Source organism: Sus scrofa, chromosome 7, assembly GCF_054392235.1.
Source record: "Sus scrofa isolate SSC_HxYL_T2T_F1_AM1 chromosome 7, Sscrofa_HxYL_maternal_Yorkshire_Landrace_v2.0, whole genome shotgun sequence".
Taxonomy (NCBI): domain Eukaryota; kingdom Metazoa; phylum Chordata; class Mammalia; order Artiodactyla; family Suidae; genus Sus; species Sus scrofa.
Genome location: NC_139389.1, coordinates 62369177 through 62391163, shown reverse-complemented (window position 1 = coordinate 62391163; position 21987 = coordinate 62369177). Strand labels below are relative to the sequence as shown.

The 21987-nt window shown below is 54.3% G+C and overlaps 1 protein-coding gene across 4 annotated transcripts in view; it reads left to right on the top strand.

Moving 5' to 3' along the window:
• Positions 1-21987, top strand: part of ALDH1L1 (aldehyde dehydrogenase 1 family member L1) — a 97583-nt gene that overhangs the window by 41310 nt on the left and 34286 nt on the right. The window contains exons 3-9 of one of the 4 annotated variants that reach the window (XM_084966595.1): positions 1430-1548; positions 14353-14504; positions 16436-16670; positions 17416-17581; positions 19140-19241; positions 19901-19990; positions 20845-20982. In XM_084966595.1, the coding sequence (XP_084822721.1) occupies positions 1493-1548; positions 14353-14504; positions 16436-16670; positions 17416-17581; positions 19140-19241; positions 19901-19990; positions 20845-20982 (939 nt within the window). In that variant the 5' untranslated portion in view covers positions 1430-1492. 4 annotated transcript variants of the gene reach the window in all.

The following is a 21987-nucleotide window of genomic DNA, read 5'->3' as shown; positions in this document are numbered from 1 at the left end:
ATATAGTTGATTCACAGGGTTGCGATAATTTCTGCTGTACAGCAAAGTGATTCGGTCATACATACACACATATTCATTCTTTTTCAGATTCTTTTTCCATATAGGGCATCACAGGATATTGGAGAGTCCCCTGTGGTCTGCAGCCACTCCCTGTTGACCATCCAGTCCATATACCACAGTGTGCACCTGCCAATCCCAACCTGTAGTCCACCCCTCCCCCCACCTGTCCCCTTTGGTAACCATAAGTGTGTTTTCTACATCTGTGTGTCTCTTTCTGTTTTGTAAATAAGTTCATTTGTATCATTTCTCTAGATTTCACCTGTGATGTCATAAGATGTTTGTCTTTCTTTCTGACTTCTTCATTTAGTATGTTTTATCTCGTGACCTTACCCAGCCCATGGAATAGAATCAGCAAAGCTCTCCGTTTCTTGCCTTTTTAATTTAAAACCCTTTTCCAGGTGTTGTCAGCAAGGGAGGCTAATTAGCATTAACCCTCAAATCGAAGAAGCTCCAGGCATCAAAGGCTCACTGCCTGCCTCCTGTAACCTGGCCTGGCCTGGCCCTGGGCTCACCGGGTCCTTAGGGACACAGCTCCAGAGAGTTGAGGGTGGATCGTAAATGCTTCAGCCTCCACATGGCATTTTCGCTCACAGCCAGTGGCGGGAAGAGCAGGCACTCATGGGGAGGCAGGGGAGCTGCAAATGGGGACGTGGGGGCAGGCAGACATTTGGGGAGCAGCAGGTATCTCAGCCACCACCCCCTCCCACAAAATACATACTCCACAGCCTGGGGGTGAGGAAGCGGGGAAGATAGATTCTCAGAAGAGACAATGAGTTCCCCCAAATGGCACCAGTTCACCCTGGGTGCCCCTGAAGAAGAAGCTACACGGAGGGACTGTCACTGGCCTTCCAGGCCATCCAGGGCCCACCACTCCCACAACTGCATGCTGTCCACAGACCCTGCAGCCACATCACTTCTTTGTGTGGGGTTAGGCCCCCAACTTGGCCTCACATAACTGTTGGGGCCTCTCAGCATCCCAGGAGCTCATGGATGGAGGGGTGAGGGTGTTGGGGAGGTCTTCTGCCAGCCCAGGCAGTGGTGCAAACAGTCCTGCTAAGGAAAGGGTGCCCTGAGACCAGCACTGGCCTGGGAGGGGACACGGAAGTGACCTGCAAGATAAAGGGGTAGTCTAGAGAGAGGGCAGGACGCTGGGAGAGTTCAGTGTATGCATGACATTCAAGGGATGGAGGGGTATAACTGAGGCTGGCACGGACAAGGGTGCACACGTGACAAGATGACCAGTCAGGGAGAACAGCGTGGCCACCCAGCAATGAGGCCTCTATGTCCCATCAACCTTCTGAGGAGCCTCTGGAAATGCACTGCAAGCTGTCCCGGGGTGGGGGCTTACCCATCCACCCTGTCTCCCCAGGGTTGTGGCGAGGAAGGCCCATCACCGTGGCAACTGTGCTGCGACACCAGGGGACAAGTGCAGATGGATCAGCATTTCCACAGCAGCAAAACAAACACCTTCCAGCTCCTGCCTTGGAGGTGCGTTTCCGGAGCAGCCTGAAGGCCAGGTTTGAGCACGCTCAGGTGCTTACGCCTCTAAGGCAGGTCTGGCTCTCAGGGGCCCTTGAGGGAATCTGCAGTTGAGTCTATGAAAGCTGGGGTGGTTCTGTGTGGACCTTTATTTTTATTTTCCTTCATTTTAACTTTTAAAAGTTACATCCTTTCAATCCACCGCTCTCATTTTAGACCCTCCTTTCAGCAGCTTCAGAATGTCTGGGCTCTGACCTGGCTAATGCCTTCTGCTACTGTTATTAGTCGGACATAATTTGCCTTTTTGCATTTGACAACCATGTAAGTTTATTTTGATGCATTATTTATTTTATTTTTTTTTGTCTTTTGTCTTTGTTGTTGTTGTTGTTGTTGTTGTTATTGTTGCTATTTCTTTGGCCGCTCCGGCGGCATGTGGAGGTTCCCAGGCTAGGGGTTGAATCGGAGCTGTAGCCACCGGCCTACGCCAGAGCCACAGCAACGCGGGATCCGAGCCGCGTCTGCAACCTACACCACAGCTCACGGCAACGCCGGATCGTTAACCCACTGAGCAAGGGCAGGGACCGAACCCGCAACCTCATGGTTCCTAGTCGGATTCGTTAACCACTGCGCCACGACGGGAACTCCCATTATTTATTTTTAATTGCCCTCTGTTTATCCTAACCTTAATTAATGAACAATACGTGAATTTGCCAATGCTTTATTTTTTTTTTTTAATGGCCACACCCGCGGCATATGGACGTTCCTGGCCAAGGGTCGAATCTGAGCTACAGGTGTGACCTACGCTACAGCTGTGACAACATCAGATCCTTAGCCCACTGCACCAGCCAGTGATCGAAGCTGTGCCTCCACAGTGACTGAGGTGCTGCAGTCGGATTCTTAACCCACTGCACCATAGCAGGAACCCCCCTCACCAGCACTTTTAGATCTTCCTTGATTGCTCATTGAGTTGGAAAGTTCCCATCCTTATGATCTAGCCCATCGTCTGTGTGGGGTTGGGTAAGCCTGGTAGAGCCTGGCCCATCCTCCAGCCCTCCAGTGGGTGACATAGGGCCACAGAGTCTGGCTGGAGCCAGCCCCTAGGCCAGGCGCAGTGGCCACCATGGCCAGCCCAGGTGGATTAGAGGGAGGTCTGGGCCTCTCAGCACTTTGATGTGTCTCTTGAGGTAGAGAAACACCATGTCCTCGCCTTATGTGTCCATTCTGCTTTGCAAAAACAAAAACTCTTTCTCATGAGCTTGTCTTACAGCAAAGGAGATTCAGTGCAGGGAGTGCTGTGTGCACTAGTCCTGCAGGAAGCAGGGGTACAAAGCTGGGGCTGCTTTAAACTTGGGGAAGGAGAAACCTCTAGCTCAAGGCCTTGGTCTCAAGGGCCTCCCTCCCGATGTGGGGTAACCCCTCAGTCTGCCAGACTCTTCCAAATGCCTGAGGAGATATGCCAGGTCCTCCATGAGGAGTGGGGCCTTGCACTGGGCCGCAGACCCGTGCCTAACCCTCTCCATGTCCCGGCAACTGAGCAACAGACAACGTGCCTTGTGCTGCAGCACCGACAGTTCCCCACCCCAGAGGCCCACAGAGCACGGCCCACTGGGTCCACTGCCCACACGGTGACAGAGTAGTGCTTGTGCTGACACCACCTGTCCCAGCCGGCCCGGCCTCTTCACCTGCAGGTAACTGAAAATATCATGGCCAACGCCAAGCTCAGGGTTTTCTTCACAGCCTAGAGCTCGGGGGTCCTGCCCGACACTCCAGCAGGTGGCCTTGCTCCTCCTTGGACAGAGGGCAAGGGCCGGCAATGGCTGCAGTCTGGGGACCGTGGGGGGCAGCCCTTCCCAAGGGCAGGGGCCGGCCCATCAGACTGTCCCATGGGGGAAAAGCCTGCATTTTCCTTTTCTAGTCCCTGTAGGAGAGAAGAGGAGGGAGAAAGGGAGTCAGGATGACAGTTGCTAATGTTTGTTTTCATGAAAACAGTACGTGGACACAATTAAACATGCAAATAGTACTAAGCGCAGGGAACAAGAAAGGCCACTCCCTGCCCCATACATCCTGTCACCTGCCATGCTGCCTCGAGGGGTCAGCCCCCTCCCTCTCCACATCCAGTCCTTCAGCCGCTGTGTCCTGTGCCTGGGACAGCGCCTGCCACGTGGCGGTTCTCCCACGACCAAGTTGGACCCTGACTGAGGTGGTCAGTGTTTCTAAACCACAGGCTTCTGGGACTGTGGCTCAGTAAGCAGGTCTGACTGGAGCCGCTACCTCTGCTATGACAGATGAGGGCTTAGTTCTCGCCGGTGACACCCTGCCTCCCTCCCAACATGGGCAGAGCAAAATTTTAGTAAAATTACTAATTCTCCCCTTTCTTCCTCAAACATACACCTTTTCCTTCTCAGCTGCATCCTGCCCACTGACTTTTAACAGGCTCTAGTCTCTCATTAAAACCCTTTTTCGGAGTTCCCATCGTGGCGCAGCGGAAACGAATCCGACTGGGAACCATGAGGTTGCAGGATCGATCCCTGGCCTCGCTCAGTGGGTTAAGGATCCGCCATTGCTGTGAGCTGTGGTGTAGGTCGCAGACGTGGCTCCGATCCGGCATTGCTGTGGCTGTGGTATAGACTGGCAGCTGTAGCTCTGATTCAACCCCTAGCCTGGGAACCTCTATATGCCGCAGGTGCAGCCACAAAAAGACAAAAGAAAAAAACAAAACAAAACAAACAAACAAACAAAAAAAAACGAAAAAAAAAAACCCTTTCCCCTGACTGCAGTTCTTCCTCCTGTCGTGCCCTCTCATTATCCTCCCTCCCAGGCAAATGCTTCAGAAATGCTTGTCTCCAGGCTCACTGGCTGCTCACTCCCTCCAAGCTGGCTGTACCTGGTTACTCCACACACAGTGCTCATCGAGGTCGTCATTCCTGCTGCATACGCTCCCCTGCCCCTACCTGTCCACGGCCCTCAGCGCTGTGCTGCACCTGCTTAGCTGCATGTTGCAGGTGCCTGGCCTCCCTTGCCAAGGGAAGCCCCAATGCGAGATGAGGATGGAGGGAGCTAGAGCCATTCTCTGGTCAGGCAGCATCTCCTGGGCAGCTGTACCCATCCTCGTTGCTGCGTGGGCCTCTCCTGTGTTCTCCTTCTGTGTGACTCCAACCTCAGAGGAGAAAGGGCAAGGGTTTCTACAGCCAGGCATGTGACTGACATGGGAGCCATAGCAGGGCTGCCACAGAGAGGTCAGGACGGGAGGAAAAGTAGCTTGGGGTGATCCATCTTGGGGTGGCGTTGACTTCCTTTCTGCTGCTGACCCCTGAGGGCCTCGCCACACCCTGTTTGCACTCTTGGCTCTGCTGACGTCTCTGTGACAGCATCTCCACAGTTGGCTCCTGCCCCTGAACCCGCACGGGTGCTCGCCTAACTGGACAGGACCAGGTAGTCCGCTGCGCCCTCCAGGTCCACGCCCCTCCTCCTCCGCTGCTCTGGCTCAGACCTGGAAAGATGGGGTGCACGGGCCCCTTGCCTCTGACTTAGAGTCCTGGAGGAGGTGGAGGAGGGTGGCAGGCATCTAGTCCCCAGCCCCAGTGTGGCCACAGTGCCCTTACCCAGGTCACAGCCCCTTGCACAAAGGGCTCTGCACCTGCCCTTCTCTGGTCGTGCTAAGTGGTCCCCCCAGGGCCCGGCTCTGAGCCCCCACTTTCCAGGCTCAGTGCCTCATGTCCTCAGACACTGATGGCTGCTCCCCGATGCCTGGCCCAGGACCAGTGGGGGCTAGGACAGTTCTCAACAAGGATGATTGTTCCTTTATGATTTTTAATGCTAAATGACCTTTTTAATGAAGTTATAATGACAGCCAGAGGAAATTGATTTTTTAAAAAATAATTGTGACAAAATAAAAAATTCACCATCGTAACCACTTTTAAGTGTCCAGTTATGTGGCATTGGACACTTTCACACTGCTGTGCCAGCATCCCCACCAGCATCTCCAGAACTTTCTCATCTTCCCAAACCAGAACAGAGCCCCATCACTCACTCACTCCCCCCAGCCCTCCCCCAGCCCCCCCATTCTGCTGTGTCTATGGATCTCGTGGCTCTGGGGACCTCTTAGAAGTGATTGGCTGGTTTCACTGCCCACATTGGCTTCAAGTTTCTTCTGTGTTGTGACATATCAGAAGTTCCCTCCTTTTTAAATGCTGAATAACATTCCAGGAAATTGACTTTTTTTTTTTTTCAGATGTTCTTTACAAAATAAAAAGTTAGCCATCCTGTGCCAGTTGCCCAAATGCTTCTGAAATGGCCCTAGCCTAGGAAATCACAGGTCCAACCACCGCTGGGCCTCAGGGGGACATGAGGCCTACCCTTATGCCCCACATCCCACCCTCCACTCCATCCCCCAGCCCCACCTCCACCCCCCCCACCTTCCCACCCCCACCCCACTCCCACCTCTGCGACAGCCCCTTGACTCCTCTCAGCCCCACCTGTCCCCTCTCCATACACCCCTGGCTTCATTCTTAGTCTTCTCTCCCTCTGGAATCTTTCTTGTTTTTCCCAATTAAACTCATCCCAGTCCTGCCAGGCCTGATCCTCCCAAGGAGGGCAGATGCACCCCAGGTCCTCTCCCCTAATGTCCCAGGCACTGGGGATCCAGCCCAAAACCATCCCAAGGTTTGCTTTAACATGGGCGTCAGCAGGCCCTTGTGCAAAGCCTTCTTAGGAGAACAGCCATGAACCTTGTGACCATCAGCCCAGCTCTGCAGAAACACTTTTGTTTGCATTTCCATGTCCTTGGATGGATCCTGGTTCAGAGCCTGGAACTGTATAAAGGCTGACTCGTGCTTTACCTCTGTCTGTGTGGGGGTCTGAATACCTGTGTCCCCCAGATTTTTATGTTGAATCCAACCCCCAAAAATGGTGGTATCAGGAGGTGAGGGCTTTGGGAGGTTATCAGGTCATGAAGGTGGAGCCCCCATGAAGGGGATTAGTGTCCTTACAAAGGGATCCCTCGCTGCACCTGCCACGTGAGGACACGGTGAGAAGACTGGGACCTGGCAGAGCCTCCCTCAACCACAGTGGCACCCAGGCCTCCAGACTCCAGGACTATGAGAGGTAACGTCACTTGTGATAAGCCACCCAGTCTGTGGTGCGTGTCACCAGCTCGAACTAAGACACTATATAAAATCACACTTGCCCATTTCAAGTGGAATTTCAAGGAAACCCATCCTGAACTCTCCGTTCCCACTGGGAGCCGGACATCAGGTGACACCAAGAGTAATTCACAAGGTGGGGAGCACCTGAGCAGAGAACTCAGGCAAAGGGAGCACTGGCCCGAGCTGGAAAGGCAGTTCTGGTCACACCACTGCTCTTTGACTTCCTGGAGGCCACAGGCCCGGCCAGGTTAATGTTTCCTTTGCAGCATCCACCCAGCACCCAGCTGCTAAGACCCCGAGGTCAGCTGAGTCATCCTTACACAACGGGAAGAGATTCCAGCTGGCCACCCATGCATGTGGCTTGAGCAGACACACCCCCAAGCTGCCCCTGGGTTGCCCCTCACCCACACCATCCTCCCAGCCACCAAGGGGCTCACAGGAAGCCTGGCTGAGGCTCTCTTGCTGGGTGCACCCTCCATCCACACTCACTCACAGGGCCACTTCTGAGGCAGGTCCGCCTTGGGGGCTCTGACAGCTGACACCTCAGCCTCAGCAGTCTCGTCATTGTGGAATGAGACAGACAAGCATATGGAAAATTATATCCAGGTGTGATCTGTGCTATGCGTGTGGGATCTCACAAGGGAGGAGAGCCAGACTGCAGGAGCCCATCGCGAGTCTAAGCCAGGCTGGGGCACACGGGGTGAAGCGGACCGAGCTGACAGAGGTGGGCGCAGTGAGGCGCATTCAGAGCGTCATGTGGTTCTAGGAGATGGGAGAGCTGGCTTCTGCCACCCTCTGACCTCAGGCCCCATTTCTCCATCTGGTCTTGAAGTCACACACCGTCACCTCCACCATGCTGCACGTGTGAGAAGCAAGCCATGGAGTCTAGCTCATACCCAAGGACTCAAGGAGCCCTCCTCTCCTGAAGGGGGTGTGTCCTTAAAGATCTTTAAACCACCGCAGTCCACAAGACCCCCCAAATTACTCCCATCCTCTCCCATGCAGTACATGCGCACTCGAAAATCCCACCCGCTGTAGCTCAGGGTCCAGAGTCTTGTGTCTGAGCCTGATGTGGGGGAGGGTGCTTGAGGATATGCACTCTCAATGTGATGACCTGTGAATTTGAGGGGCGAGTTGTACCCCCGCCCCCTGCCAACTGCCCACACGCAACAGTGGAACAGACACAGCATGACCACTGCAGATCTTCAAAGGGGACAGGGCGGAGGGCACACGGGTGTCACTCAGCCACACCATCCTGAAATCCGCTGGGAAGCTCCTTAGTTAGAACTCAGTCTGATTCTGGTCTGAAAGTGACTCCATGCCCTTGGTTCCACCTTGAACTTCATTCTCCTCTGTCATCCTTTTGTTTCCATGACATACCCCCATGTGTGCACCTGTGGTTTCCGAGGCTGCTTCTTGTCAGAAGAATATGGGGGGCAGTTCCAGAGGTCTCTTCATTTTGCACTATCTCTGATCCTTTCAGTCCAAGCTTTTGCCATATAATAACTCTTTGAAAAACTCTGTGTTTCTTCTCTGACTCTTACTGAGTTTCAGTCCTTTCAACAACCGGTAAGGATTTTCCGTTGTGGCGCCGTGGAAACGAATCTGACTAGGAACCATGAGGTTGTGGGTTCGATCCCTGGCCTCGCTCAGTGGGCTAAGGATCTGGCGTTGCCGTGAGCTGTGGTGTAGGTCGTAGACGCAGCTCGGATCCGGCGTTGCTGTGGCTATGGTATAGGTTGGCGGCTACAGCTCCAATTAGACCCCTAGCCTGGGAATCTCCATATGCCTCAGGTGCGGGCCTAGAAAAGCCAAAAAGACAAAACAACAACAACAACAAAACTGGCAAACCCAGTCACCTGTTTGATATACGCCCTCCTCTACCTTGGGCTTCAGCTGAATGACAACTTTAAGCTTTTTGGAAGTCCCACTCTTGAACTGAATACTCTGAGGTGCCACCTCTGGCCTTTTTGAGAACTGAACAAAGGATCCAGAGCCACACTCTGGGCTTCATCCTTACACACTCTTTTCCTGGGATGGCCCTGCGTAAAGTCTTTGCCTGGGAGCTGTGTTAATTTTAGCATCATTTGACATCTGGAGAAGCAAGGAAATTTCTTTTTATTTATTTATTTTATTTCCCCAATACATTATTACTATTATTATTATTATTATTATTATTATTATTATTATTACTATGATTTGGAGAAGCAAGGAAATTTCAAAACCAGCAAGTTCTGTTTCCTTTTTATTTAACAGTCCTCCTGTGGCTTATCTCTCTTCTCACCTTATAGTATAAGCAGCAAGAAGAAGCCAGGAGGTGCCTTCAACACAAGTCAGATGGCCCAGTTCCCTGCACATTTTCTGCTTCCATGTCACTGCAGGTGGCAGTGCTGCTGGATTTAAACTTCCCTCTTCTCTGTACACTGCCTTAAGACTATGGGTTCTTCTCTGATTTCCTAACACCTGCTTGGGCTGTCTGATCTCCAAGTTATCCTTTCAGTGTCACCTCTCAGCCTTCTCTCCTCCAACTTCAGAGTTCTCCACGAATTTCCCACCACAGGCACCTCACATTCAGCCATTTATTCCACAATTTTTATTGAACCCAAGGCACTGCACTGGATACTGGGGAATTCCCATGGACTAAGACAGTTCTTGCTTTCCTGTTCCAATGGGGAAATATGTCAATCAGATCATCCCAGAAGCAGTGATCAAACTGTGGTTGAGAGGGTTCGAAGGACCATGAAACGCCCTTCTTTAGCCATGTGATGAGGGGCTCTGTCCTAGCTGGCATGTGGTTTAGGAAAGCTGCCTTTAAGAAGTGACTTAGTTCCCATCATGGCGCAGTGGTTAACCAATCCGAATAGGAACCATGAGGTTGCAGGTTCCATCCCTGGCCTTGCTCAGTGGGTTAAGGATCCAGTGTTGCCTTGAGCTGTGGTATAGGTTGCAGGCGTGGTTCAGATCTGGCGTTGCTGTGGCTGTTTGTTATAGGCCAGTGGCTACAGCTCCGATTGGACCCCTAGCCTGGGAACCTCCATATGCCATGGGAAGCGGCCCTAGAAAAAGCAAAAAGACAAAAAAAATAAAATAAAATAAAAGAAGTGACTTAGGTAGGAGTACAGTCCTGGGCGGGGAGGGAGCGGGGCTTCTCTTGAGGAAGAAGGGGAGCAAACAGGGAAAGTTCCCAACTTGAAATGGGGTATAAAATTACCTGCCTGGTGAGTTGCCTCTTCTGAGTCAGCCTTGCAGGTACTCACAACCCCAGGGCCTTTGCAAAGCCCTGTGAATACTGGAAAGGGTTGTAGCCCATGCCCTCCCCACCAGGACCCAGCTTGACTACCCCCACCCGCTCGGCGCCCCTCCCCTCCCGGGCTCCGGCCTTGGCCATTGCTCCTGGACTAGCAGGGGCGGCCCCGCCTCCCTGCCTCCCAGGCCAGCCTGTGTCAGCGAGGTCCCCTGCCCGACCCAGACTCAGAAGTCCGCTCTGGCCAGTGACGCCTGTGCTCCTTCTCCGGTGCGTGGTGAGTCCCCAAGCCCCCGGTGTCCCGGGGAAGGAGGCTGCCCTGGCTCCAGGGGCTTCTGGGGGTGGGGGAATCTGGCCGCGGGGACTAGAGTCGGGGTTCCCCTTGGGGCAGTCAAGGCTCCAGCCTGGGGCGTCCTCTGGCTGCAGGACCGAGATGCGGGGCTGAAGGGGTGGAGGACAGCGCTGTGCTAGTGGGCGGGGGGTGGGAGGCGCCTCCCAGAGCCGGGGGCTTTTCAGCCCCGATTTCAGAAGAGAAAACAGGCTCCGAGAGGGAAAGGGACAAGGGGAAGGTGATTAGATGGTCCTTGGTGGAGGGACAGCCTATCCCCCTGCACCGTCTACTAGCCCACTAAGGTCCTCACCCCATTCTGGGACTGGGAGTGGTCCCCCCTGATTGGCCAAATCTGGGGGCCGGGCACGAGGACCTCTTGTGATTGGAGCGCTCCAGCCCCCTGGCGTGATCCTGGCTCTGAGAGCAGGATGCAGAGCCACAGCCCGGCCACCTGTTTTGGGGGTTGCGCTACTCAGGCTACTCGGATCCGGCCCTCGGGGGCACCTGTGCAGACCCCTCACCTGCCACCTGCCTGGGGGAGGCAGGGATTCCCCCAGGTATAGGAGACAGAATTATGTTTACTCCCACTGTCTTCTTCCCGCTCCCCTGTTTCTCCATGAAATCGTGCAAGTTCCTTAGGCTCTGAATCTTAGTTCCTAAGATTGGGAGGGGTGATAAAATAATAGCCGCTTACCTGACAAGATTGCTCCAGTGTGACATGAGACTGCACACTACCTTAGGCAGAGGAGGCTGTCTGGAGCTGGCATTAACCTCCAGGATGGCCTTGGGAACAGTCCCTTTTGGAGAAGGAGATGGAGGCTGAGATGAGGGCGATTCCACACGGTTGAACCCGAGTCTAAAGGCTCAGGTGGTCTAGGCAGCTGCACAGTGGCCTGTCCCCAAGACCATGACCCAAGACCATGGAAAAGACCATGGATAAGCGTGACTCCAGGGACTGTGGGAGGGACAGATGTGCCCACTCCCGGTGCCCAAGCAAAGGGCAACAGAGGACAGAAGACTTGTGGCTGGATGGCCAGCTCAGCAGAGCCCCTGCCCCTCCTAGGGCTGCATCCCCCATGGGCCCCGCTCAGCCACTGCCCTGAGCAGCAGCTCCACCAGCCACCAGGGGCTGGCAGCTGGGCACTGGGGCAGGAGTCCTGGGTGGCGCAACGGACCTCAGATGCCATGCAGCCCCACAGCGCCCTGGGCAGCAAGGGTGCCTGCTCGGGCAGGAGGCGGGGACTGGGCAGCTGCCTGATGAGGCACACTCTGCGTTTTGTCCCTCCTCGACCCTCCCCTGTGGCACCTGATTTTCCTGGTGCCAAACTCTAGGTGGGCTGTCCCTGCCCAGGTGCTTCACAGGTGACTTCCCTGCCCTTGCCTCCCTGCTTCCAAACAGATCTTTTTTGTCTGCTTTATTTTTCCACAAGTAATATACACCCAATATTAAAAAAAAAAAAAAAGAAGAAGAAGAAGTTCCCATCGTGGCGCAGTGGTTAATGAATCCAAGACTAGGAACCATGAGGTTTCGGGTTCTTTCCCTGCCCTTGCTCAGTGGGTTAACGATCCGGCGTTGCCGTGAGCTGTGGTGTAGGTCACAGAAGTGGCTCGGATCCCGCGTTGCTGTGGCTCTGGCTTAGGCCAGTGGCTACAGCTCCAATTCGACCCCTAGCCTGGGAACCTCCATATGCCGCGGGAGCAGCCCAAAGAAATAGCAAAAAGACAAAAAAAAAAGACTTCCGAACCCCAAAAACCTACCTGGTGACTTTTACCATTTCTGTGTGGCTCCTTCCAGGCTTTTACTGAGCAAGTACACATGCGCATACACACACACACACACATACACACACACACATACCACACGCACATACAGATACCCCACACATACCTCACACACATATACACACACCACACACGTAGATACCACACATATATACACCACACACACACAACCACATTCTCTTTCGCTTGACAGTAACTTTGGCCGAAGTTTTGAATCTTGACACCATCCAGCTTCTTTCTTTCTCTTGTGAATTGTGCCTTTGGTGTTGTATCTAAAAAGTTACTCAAAGTCATCTAGGTTTTCTCCTGTGTTACCTTTTAGGAGTCTTATACTTCTGCATTTTACAGTTACGTCTGTGATGCATTTTGAGTTAATTTTTATGAAGGGTGTAAGGTCTGCGTCTAGATTCATCTTTGGAATGTGGACCTCCAGTTGTTCCAGCATCATTTGTTGGAAAGATTATCTTGGCTCCTTTGTCACACAATAAAGATTTCAGAAGGCGAAGAGAACATCTCTCTGAACGTGGAGTAGGCAAAGATTTCTTTCTTTCTTTCTTTCTTTCTTTTTTTTTTTTTTTTTTTTTGTCTTTTCTAGGGCCGCTCTCCGCGGCATGTGATGGTTCCCAGGCTAGGGGTTGAATCAGAGCTGTAGCCGCCGACCTACACCAGAGCCACAGCAACACCAGATCTAAGCTGCGTCTGCGACCTACATCCACAGCCCACGGCAAGACCAGGAATCAAACCCGCAACCTCACGCTTCCTAGTCAGATTCATTAACCACTGTACCACCACGGGAACTCCTAGGCAAAGATTTCTTACACAGAATACAAAACCCACTCAGTATAAAGGGAAATTTTGATACAGCGCCCTATATTAAGAACGTGTGTTCACCGAAAGACACCATAGAGTGAAAAGGCCAGCCACACAACTGGGAGATGTTTTTCATATTATATCTGACAAAGGACTCATAGTCTAGATTATTTTTTAAAAATAATAAAACAAAACCAGGCAAACAAAAACCTCCTGCACGTCAATAAGGAAAAGACCACCAGTGGACAAAATAGAAAGATCTCTAAGTGGCCTATGAGTATAGAGAAACATGCACCCCTTCCTCATTGCGGACCTGCCCACAAACCCAGGGGGCCAGCGCTCTAGCTCCCACCAGCAGGACAGGAAACAGGAGGCCACGATGCAGAGCATGTGGAAACCCGACTGCCACTTTGGAACCAGCAGAGCCTGTCAAAGCTCAACATTTTCACACATGCTACCCAAGGATTCCACTTCTACATACTCACCCAACAGAAGTGTGAGCCTGGACTTGGCGAGTACCCTGTGCCAGAATCTTTATCGTGTCTCTCATGGGAACAGCCTCAAACTGGAAATATATCCATCCACAGCAGACTGGACAAAGGAGCATTTTTATTTATGCTCACAGTGAAACACTATGCAGCAGTGAGAATGGACATGGCCCAGTTATAGGGCCAGTGCTGCAGGGAAACAATCCTCAGAATGTCACACAGTCACTCTGTGAAAACGGATCGACCCATCCTCCTGGAGTACGGCTTCAACTCAGCGCTGGTCATAGGGTGTGTTCAGTGTGTGAACATTCATTGAGCTCTGTCCTTATGATTTGGACACTTCTCTGCATGCCCGAAGCATATATTGCTTCAATTAAATTTTCAGCAAAGTAGGTATATTTTTGTAAATGGACACTTTCAAGAAATATCTCCAGTGGGTACTGGGTTCTACAGGTCTGAGCATAGGGACTGAAGGACCAAACTTCGATCTAGCCGGGTGTTTCCTGTACACCATCCTTCTGGGCCAGCTCAGGGCCCCACCCCACCCTGCATCCTTGGCTGTCCAAGGAGCACCCTTCTTCACACGCCGTGGCGGGCAGGCCCTGCAGCCAGGCCCACGCTTTTTCCCACTCAGGGAAAGCCTGGCCTGAGGCTGAAAGCCTCTGAACAGGATCTTTCTCACCAACAAAGGAGGAAAGCAAGGCTGATGTGACTTCACCGAGGCCCCAGGCCTGGTCACAGAAACCTTCAAACCCCCTCAGACGGCCCTACACCAGCTCCGCACCATGTGGGAGGGGTCACAGAGCATCCACAGTAGCTATGCGACTCGCCACCGGCATCCAGAGTCCCACCATCCAGGCGGGACTGCCTCTCTGTCCCTCACACGGCCGTCTCCCTGCAGTGGCCGCCGCCCAGGGAGCCCAGAGCCTGGCCCAGGGGTTGGGGCGGGTGAGGTGCTGGGAGCTGCCCCAGGGCACATGACTTGGCTGACGCTGCAGGCTTATCCCTCCCCAGATCCTGCCGACCCGCCCCTGCGGCCATGAAGATCGCAGTGATTGGACAGAGCCTGTTTGGCCAGGAAGTTTACAACCACCTGAAGGAGGAGGGTCACAAGGTCGTGGGCGTGTTCACTGTGCCAGACCAGGATGGGAAGGTGGACCCCCTGGGTGAGTGGCTGTCCCGCAAGCAGAGCCTGCGGGGTCTTTTGTGGGGTCGTGGGCTTCCCTGGCTAGAAGCAGCTTCAGGTGGTCCACCCTGCATCCTGCTCAGGTGCCAACTGGCTGAGGGGCTTTTCTGGAACAAAGTGGAGTGTGGGATGGGGTTTGTATCCTGGAGAAGCCCAGCCTGCTCCCTGGGCCCCGCAGTCTGACCAGCTCCAGGGCCCCCTGACCCCAGCACCCAGGCTCTGAAAGGGCTGCCAAGTGGAGTCACCACAGGTCAGCATCCCGAGACGTGAATGCCCTACACCCCACCACAGGGAAGGCCTGTGAGCAGAGTCTGGGGCCCCTGCACCACCCCCTCCCCTGGAGTTTCTGCTTGGAGGGCCTAGGAATCTGTATTTCTGATATACAGCTATTCCTTTCCTCCTCCAGGAAGCAGGGCCCCAGCTCGATGAACAGACTCTCTGGGACACCCTCAGGCCCCATGGATTCAGAATGTGGGGCCAGGTTAGGGAGGGGGTCTTGCAGGAGTGGGGGGCGCTGGTGCATTGCGAACAGTGAGTCTCCCAGACAAGCAGTGCAGGCTGACCCCTGGCTCAGCTCTGGCACCGTCCCAATGCCAGTCAGGCCTTGGTTCTAGATCTGAGCTCAGCATGACCTGGGATCCAGCCTGAGTCCTGTCCCCAGCCTCTACGTGTCCCCTGACACCAGCTCTAAGGCTGGCTGGAGCTTCTCCTTGACCTGACCCTCAGATGTCCTGAGAAGCACCCCCCAGTCACAAGGTGGACATCCTTTGCGAGCACAGTCCACTCTGCTCACATGGAGCCCCCTCCCACAGTACCCCTAAACACAGGGCACAGAGGCAGAGGGGCAGTGATGGGTCAGAGCCAGTCAGGGCGACACTTCACCCAGGAGTGCCATGAGAGCACCAGGAAGAGCTAGACGGGTGCTGAGGAGGGCTGACAGGGGAGCGCTCTATGACTGTGGCCATGATCATGACCAAGGAGGAGCCGCCACCTCTGAGAGGCACTGGGGGAGGGGAGAGAGGGAAGAAGCTGTAACTCCTTTTTGTTTTGTTTTGTTTTTTTGTCTTGTCTGGGGCTGCACCCATGGCATATGGAGGTTCCCAGGCTAGGGGTCTAATTGGAGCTGTTGCTGCTGGCCTACACCACAGCCACAGTAACACCAGATCCGAGCCATGTCTACAACCTATACCACAGCTCACGGCAACGCCAGATCCTTAATCCACTGAGCGAGGCCAGGGATCGAACCTGCAGCCTCATGGCTCCTAGTCGGATTCATTAACCACTGAGCCATGACGGGAACTCCAGAAGCTGTAACTTCTAAAACTTGGAGGCTTGGGGCTATAACTCAGACCTTCGGGAAGGGTGCGCTGCTGCTGGGACCTGGGCCTCAGACACAGTGGGAGGGGCGAGCACTGGGGACAGTTCAGTGATGAAGAGGAAACCCCAAGCGGATACAGCAGATGCCCTGGGGTGAAGAAGTGATGCGGGTGGTGCTCCCAGGACAGGAACCCCGCCTCCAGCTTCTCAGTCTCCCTCCAGCATCCTTATTGTTGGCCCTTATGAAGCATGGTGGTGGGCAGAATTGCAGTTTTGAGGGCCCCAGCCCCCAGCCCAGAGAGCGCAGAGAGTGGAAAGGAAGTAACCTGGGGATGGACACAAGGCCTCCAGAGCAGTGAAGGCAAAAAAGTCAGGGGTCAGGCCGGAGTCTGGGAGAGAGAGGCACTCAGAAGCCCTGGTGGTCAGCAGAGGCCAGTCCAGGCAGAGCAGTCCCTGGGACCTGGGCCTGGGCCTTTGGCCGGCACCGTCCCACCCCTGGGCAGCAGGGAAGTTGGGAAGGACAGGCCTGGAAAGGAGATGCAAGAGGCACCCTGCTGGGGAAGGGGGGCAGGTTTCTCACCCACTGTCCCGCAGGCCTGAAGGCTGAGCAGGATGGAGTGCCGGTGTTCAAGTTCACCCGCTGGAGGGCAAAGGGGCAGGCTCTGCCCGACGTGGTGGCGAAGTACCAGGCCCTGGGTGCCGAGCTCAACGTCCTGCCCTTCTGCAGCCAGTTCATCCCCATGGAGATCATCAGTGCCCCCCGCTATGGCTCCATCATCTACCACCCGAGCCTGCTCCCCCGGCACCGAGGGGCCTCATCCATCAACTGGTGAGACAGGGCCAAGACTCCCCACCTGCCTGAGACTCCCTCTCAGCCCAGAGCTCTTCTCTGGTGCCCAGGAGCAGGCATTGCGGCAAGCTGCCAGATGGCATCCACACAATGGATTGCAGTGTGGTCCGTGGGCAAGAATCAGAATCAAGCATCGCCATACACTCTCATCCCCACAGGGAACTGTGAAGCGTCCTCTCCTACAGTGGGGTCTTTGGAACAGAGTAGGCTAAGGGGTTCCCAGAGGCCTGCTCTAACCCCCACCCTCTGCCAGTACTCTCAGCAGACCCCACTTGGAAAGAGATAGAGCTGGAGCAAAGAATCACCAAGATAGTTTGAGATGAAGAGAGGTGGTGTCTGGTGGGTGGAGCTATTCACAGAGGCCATCAGGGAAGGGAGACACCTGAGCTTCAAAAGAGAGTGGGTTTGTAGTCGGACTGGTCTGACTGGGACTCTGGCTCCCAGACCTCCAGTCCTGCATCCTTGCTTCTCTAGGCCTCAGACCCCTTATCTGTAAGAGGGACATGCAATGCCTGTTACACCAGTGGGAGAGATAAAGTTACATGAGGCATTAGGACTTTTAGCACAACTGACACACAGCTGGCATCAGTAAAGACCAGTTTCCTTCTTCCTGCTCTTGCCAGAGTGGAGACCAGTCCTCCCCTGGGGAGATGGGGGCAGACTCCAGGGCCTCCTTTGCCATGGTCCTTCTTCCTGGACTCAGGTTTCACTCTTCTGCTCCTAGGACCCTCATTCATGGAGACAAGAAAGCGGGGTTTACCATCTTCTGGGCGGATGATGGCCTGGACACTGGAGACCTTCTGTTGCAGAAGGAGTGTGACGTCCTCCCGGATGATACCGTGAACACGCTGTACAGCCGCTTCCTCTTCCCAGAAGGCGTCAAAGGGATGGTAAGGTCTGCCTCCAGGCCTGCCCCCTCCCAGGGAGAGACCTCGGAGCTAGCCAGGACCATGATCCCTCAATTCCAGGATCTGCACGGGGAACTCTCATTTCAGGGTTTCAAAGAGGCAGGATTAGGTCACACAATGTATTGGATTAGGCAGGACTCCTGCTTACAATTGTCAGAAAAGCTCAACAAGGTTTAGCCAAAGGTGGACATTTGGGGCTCATTTAAGAGAGAAGACTAGAGGCAGCCATGGCATCAAGCCTGGCTGAATCCAGAGGCTTGTCCTGTCGTGGGATTCACCCAGATTCTCTGTTCCTCTCTGATTAGCTTCATCCTCAGCTTGGCTGCCCTTAAAGGAGAGGAAAAGTCGCCACTGGCGGCGCAGAGTTTATACACACTTCTTGGTTCCAAAGGAAGAGAAACCCTCCCTCCCCTAGAATTTAGAAATGAAAACTCAGAAGAGACTCTGATTGGCCAATGTAGGTCATGTGACGACCCCAAGCCAATCACTGGCCGGGACCGTGGAGCGCTTTTATTGGCGCTGTCACGTGCTTCCTGCTTGGGGAGGTGAGGTCCTGCTGTGAGTGCCCCAGGAGGAGCACGGCTGGCGTCCTAGCGGTGTGTCGGGCGCTTAGCTGTCCAGTGCAGGAGGCCAGCCTGGAGTCATCAGGGACTGGCTCCATAGCACAGCAGTGACTGCTGTTCCCAGTTTTGCGGCCTGGGGTCCACCTGTCGCTAAAGGAGAGTGAGCACCTTCAGGTTTTACGTGAGAGACAGGAAGGGTTCACCTTGCACATCTCACAGAAAACAAGCAAAAGTATCCTTTAGGGCTGCACTGTTCAGTGGGTGGGCGCTAGTCACACGTGGCTATTAAATTAATTTAAATGAATTACAAAGACTGAGTTCACCAGTCTCACTGCCTACATTTTAGGTCCCTAGTAACTCAGGAGGATAGGGGTTTCTGAGTTGGACAATGCGGACAAGGAAAGTTCCCCCCTGGGCAGTCCTGCTTTAGACTGCTGACCTCTCCTGGCTTCTCAGCTTCTGTATCCCTGGCCCCTGACCCTCCCTCACAGTGGCCCAGCTCTTCCTGCCCACCTTCCCCTGTTCCTCCTTCCACAACCTTCTTCTTTGCTGTAGCAAAGGAACCGCTTTCTGCTAAACTTGGGACTTTGGAAACCCATCACACAGCTCAAGACCCCTTAAAAGGCAGGGAAGGCTGTACCACCATAGCACCATGGGTTAAGGGTCTGGCATCACTGCCGCCATGGCTCAGATTCAAGCCTTGGCCGGGGAACTTCCCCATGCCACAAGCACAGCCAAAAAAAAAAAAAAAAAAAAAATCAGAGAAGGTTTTAGGCAAAAGGCTTTAATTCATACAATCTTCAAAGAGCTTGTGTGGGCAAGGGACTGAAGTCGACTTGGACCTGTTCCTGCGGCACCTATGCCATGGGTGCTGGTCGTGCACCAGGTGTGGTGCCAGGCAGGTCTGATGAGTGAGGGGCTGGGACTTAGGGGAGGGTCCTAAAGCCGGGGACACCAACCCACCCAGGTCTTCTCAGGTTCAGGCCGTGAGGCTGATTGCCGAAGGCAAAGCCCCCAGACTCCCGCAGCCTGAGGAAGGAGCCACCTATGAGGGGATTCAGAAGAAAGAAACAGCCAGGGTGAGTGCCAGTCCCGCCCACCTGAAGCCTGCCTGTGCTGTGAGCTGGTTCTGGGGGCTGCCAGGTCCTAATTCTTTAAAGCCAGAGGAAAGAGCATGAGCCAGGGCCATGTGGCACCTGGATAGCAAGGGACAGGGTCTGTCTGGGTTCTTCCCAGTCCCTCTTTAGGAGGAGGCAGGCAGGGGCCCCAGGGAGAAGAGCAGAGGTGGGGGTGGCATGGGAATCAGCACAGTGCTGGGTGATCTCTGAGATGAGTTCCAGGAGATAATTCAATTCCTCTAGGTCCGGGTGCTAGGTGGGCCCGAGGCTGTATCTCTGGGCTTGTGGGTGCCATGGCAGGGGTCAGGGGTGTGTGGTCTGTGTGAGCTCTGTAGGTCAGGAGAAGCTCAGAGAGGAGGGGCATTGTAGGGGGGTGGGGGTGGGCCCACACTTTGTGTAGGGCCTTGGCCACCTTGGCAACAGAACGGTATCTTTCCCAAACCATCCTGGAGTTTGCCACCTGCCAAAGACTGGGGGTCCGAGCATGCCCAGAGCCGGACCTCCCAGCCCCTCCCAGGGCTCCACCCACTGTCCTGGTTCATCAGGGCAGAAGTGGAGGCCAGAGGTGTTGCCCGGATGGTCAGGGAGAGGGCGCTGAGCACACACATCCTGCCCCACAGATCAACTGGGAACAGCCAGCAGAGGCCATTCATAACTGGATCCGCGGGAACGACAAGGTGCCAGGTGCCTGGACAGAAGCCTGTGGGCAGGTGTGTCCCTGCGTGGCGGGGGTGGGCCGTGCTCCCTGTGCCCCCAGCTGAAACACTATCAAAATGTCTTTGAACTGAAGGGTAAATAGCTATTGCCCAGACCCCCAACCCCCTTGGCCAGCCCCTCAGGACCCCAGGCCTCCAGGCGCAGCAGCAGTTCTGAGGTTGAATTGTGCAGCTTGTAAAATATTTCAACTCCCAGCCCATGGTCTCTGTCAAAAGTTCCGAAATAGAAAAAGTAAATAAACCCAGTGAACCACCAGTGTGGTCCTAAGTAAAAGTGTACTGTGTTTACACCAAAAAGACTGTTCAGGAGCCAAGGGGCCTTCAAACCAAATGAGCTCTGTTGCTGTGAAGCAGCTTGTGTCGTGAGGAGGCAGTGACTGGTGAAAACATTCGAATTTTCTTACGTGAAGAGCATTCAGCTAGTGGTTACCTGTTGTCAGTTCTGAGGAATAGTTTACATTTTGCTTATGATTTCCAGAGACATAAGCAGGAAAGTGACTGAGGTCAAGTTAGTCTTGCTTGTCTTGCAAAATGAGCAAAATTAAGCTTTGCATGTCACTAAACTGGTTCTGTCGGCTCAGGGACTCTTCCAGGTAGGTTTCCATTTGTGTTTGATTTTAGCAGCTCTCAGAGACCCCAGGCCCAGCTCTGACCTGCCTTTACCATGGGTCAGAGGCCTCAGCACTTCCTGCAGGTCTTTCGTGTGCCCACCCCCGCCCCAGCGGGAGCTCTTGCATCTCGGCTGCCCCAGGGGGACCCCTGTCCCTTCCCAGCCTCACTCAGCCACATCTGGCCCTCACAGTGGGCCTCTTTCATCCACCGCTTTCCGGTTTTCCTGCCCTCAACAGAAACTGACATTTTTCAACTCAACGCTGAATACCGCAGGCCTGGTGCCAGAGGGAGAAGCTGTGCCCATCCCAGGAGCCCATCGGCCAGGGGTGGTCACCAAAGCGGGACTCCTCCTCTTCGGGAATGACGACCAAATGGTAACAGTGCTGCTGCAGGTCCCGTGTCCCTTCTGTAGGCTCAAGGCTATGTATGCAGTCTTGTCCGGGGCTCAGGCCCCACAGGAAGGCTCCATGCTGCACTGGAGAACACTGGGAATAAAGAGACCACAGGCTTCAAGAGGGGAGACCCCATACTTGCCCCCATCTGCTGGGATGGCCACTTCCCTGTCCCTGGAGGACTGGCCCCCTGCAAGCTGGGTGCCTTAGGTGGGTGTCAGTCAGAGAGGGCATCTCCAGGGAGCTCTGGCCAGGGCCTGGTTTCAGCCCAGCAGAATGCCAGGAGCCCAGGGTGCAGCCACTGGGCCTCAGTCTCCTTCTTTGTGCCAGGAAGCCATGGTGGGCACATCACATGCTCCAATTCACACAAGGTGACTGCTACTCAGAGTACCAGCTGTGATTTGCGTGGGAGTGTATTTCTGGAGCACCTTCGTGCCAGGCTCGGTTGTAAAACAATTCGATGTACAAATGTAGCTTTCCCAGCCACCCTGTGAAAGGTGTAGTGATGGTATCACTGTTTTACTGAGTAGAAGACAAAAGCAAAGAGATTTCAGTAACCTGCCCAGGGTCACCCGAGCTAGTCCGAGGCGGAGCCGGGATTCGAGCCCTAACACTCTGGCTCTGAGGCCCGGCACGTGGCTGTGATCCCCGAGCACTGAGGCTCACTACCGTGAAGTGGTTGGCAGGTCTGGGCCTCGAGATAACGTGGGATGAGGAAGAAGGAGGATGGGTGGGGTCTTCGGGCACTTTGGGGAATTTCAGTAAACACTGGGTGTTGGGCCCTGGGCGGCCATGTGTTCAGGCCAGGTGCATGTGGAGCGGCTTGGCCTGGACTGGTGGGAGCTCACCCTGGGCGCCCACCGTGCTGTGCTCGGCCGGTGGCAGGTGAGGCTGCCTGCGAGTTACAGTCTGTTGGTGCTTCAGGTATTCGTGGTTGATACCTGCAGTTGAAAGGTAATGTCTGTCTTGGGTCAGGTTCCTAAATTG